The 1,728-nt window shown below is 38.8% G+C and overlaps 1 protein-coding gene across 3 annotated transcripts in view; it reads left to right on the forward strand.

Moving 5' to 3' along the window:
* Positions 1–1,728, forward strand: part of LOC135196102 (retinol dehydrogenase 11-like) — a 57,768-nt gene extending 56,040 nt beyond the window's left edge. For all 3 annotated transcript variants that reach the window (XM_064222558.1, XM_064222559.1, XM_064222560.1), the window contains 2 exons: positions 263–352; positions 1,313–1,728. In XM_064222558.1, the coding sequence (XP_064078628.1) occupies positions 263–352; positions 1,313–1,420 (198 nt within the window). In that variant the 3' untranslated portion in view covers positions 1,421–1,728. The remainder of the gene's footprint in view (positions 1–262; positions 353–1,312) is intronic.

A 1,728-nucleotide genomic window follows, 5' to 3' on the forward strand; every position in this document is an offset into this window, starting at 1 on the left:
CCCTAAGTCTAGCCCATGAATTGTGATTAATACTAAGTCTAGCCCATGAATTGTGATTAATACCAAGTCTAGCCCATGAATTGTGATTAATAGTAAGTCTAGCCCATGATTGTGATTAATACTAAGTCTAGCCCATGATTGTGATTAATACTAAGTCTAGCCTCTTCAGCCCAACTGTAAAAAAGTTGAACCCATAAATTGTGATTATTACTAAGTCCAGCCTCTTCAGCCCAACTGTAAAAACGTTTGTATTCCAAAACAGACCGAAGTCCAGGGGGCTCAGACGATTATATACCTGGCAGCTGCCGAAGAAACTGGAAAGATCGCTGGAAAGTTCTTCGAAGACTGTAAGGTTCGTATTTGAGTTCCAGAAATGAATATACAAGGAGCAGAACTAGCGCTCTGCTAGTGAGGTGTACCATTTTCTTAACTATTCACTGTGCATAGACAAACATTAGACTTTAGGAATACATAGTTGCACATATTTCATGTGAAGATACTTGAAAGATAGTTATGAATGCATTTGTAATAGCCAAAATATGCCCTAATAACTTCTCTAATTCTTCTTGACACATTTTGGATAGGCTTTTCACCACGGAGCCTTAGAGACAAATGCAAGAATATGAAGTAGTGCCGATGTCCAGTGGCAGACAGAATTCGAACCTGCATCTAGACCATCAGTGCGGCGTCAGGTCGGCAACGTGACATCAAAATTCCTTAATGTTCCTTGCATTTCGGTCTGAGGCTTTGTAATGACAAGCGTATCCAAAAAGTGTGAAGAAGAATTCGAGGAGTGAAGAGGGCACTTTTGTTATTATAAATATCAATGATGTGGCGAAAAGTGACCAGTAGATTCTGTAATTATATTTAATATCGGCTCACGCCATTTTCTCTGGATGTAGTTTGGTTTGAGTGTAGATTGTCAAGTGTACTTTCAAAACTAAAAGATTTCCCCTTAGAAAAGAAAGTCCCATTGTATCCGCGCCATTTTCTCTGGGTGTAGTTTAGTCTGAGTGTAGATTGTCAAGTGTACTTTCAAAACTACACCGAGATTTGCCCTCAGAGAAGAAGGTCGCATTGTATCCACGTCATTTTCACTGGGTGTAGTTTAGTTTGAGTGTAGATTTTCAAGTGTACTTCCCAAACTACACCAAGATTTGCCCTCAGAGAAGAAAGTCCAATTTTATCCACACCTTTCAAGAACATAATTGCCTATTCTTCAGAGTCTTTACAAGAGTTCAGAGTCACAGTCAGAATAAAGACATGTTTTTTTAATGCATCACCAAAGATACAATGAACCATTTCATTCCAGATATCCTCTACAGCAGACGCGCTCCTCAGAGACGAAGATTTAGCCAAGCAAGTTTGGGAAGCTAGTGAGAGTCTCGTTTCTCTACAGCCGAATGAGAAGCACTACTAAACTTTAGAAGGTTCTGGAACGTCAGAGTCGACATTGTCAGCCTATGGTGCTGAGATAAGAACATATCTCTGAATATAAAGAGTTTTTGAAGTTTCTTTGTTTTTCACGGCTGGAGCTAATCATACAGTGTATGTTATTCATGCTTAGGACTTAGCATACAATATGTGTCATTCATGCTCAGAACTTAGTATACAATGTCATTCATGCTAGGAACTTAGCACACAATGTATATCATTTATGCTCAGAACTTAGCGTACATTGTATGTCATTCATGCTGGTATACAATGGAAATAAATGTATTAACACAG

This window comes from Macrobrachium nipponense, chromosome 17 (genome assembly GCF_015104395.2).
Source record: "Macrobrachium nipponense isolate FS-2020 chromosome 17, ASM1510439v2, whole genome shotgun sequence".
Taxonomy (NCBI): domain Eukaryota; kingdom Metazoa; phylum Arthropoda; class Malacostraca; order Decapoda; family Palaemonidae; genus Macrobrachium; species Macrobrachium nipponense.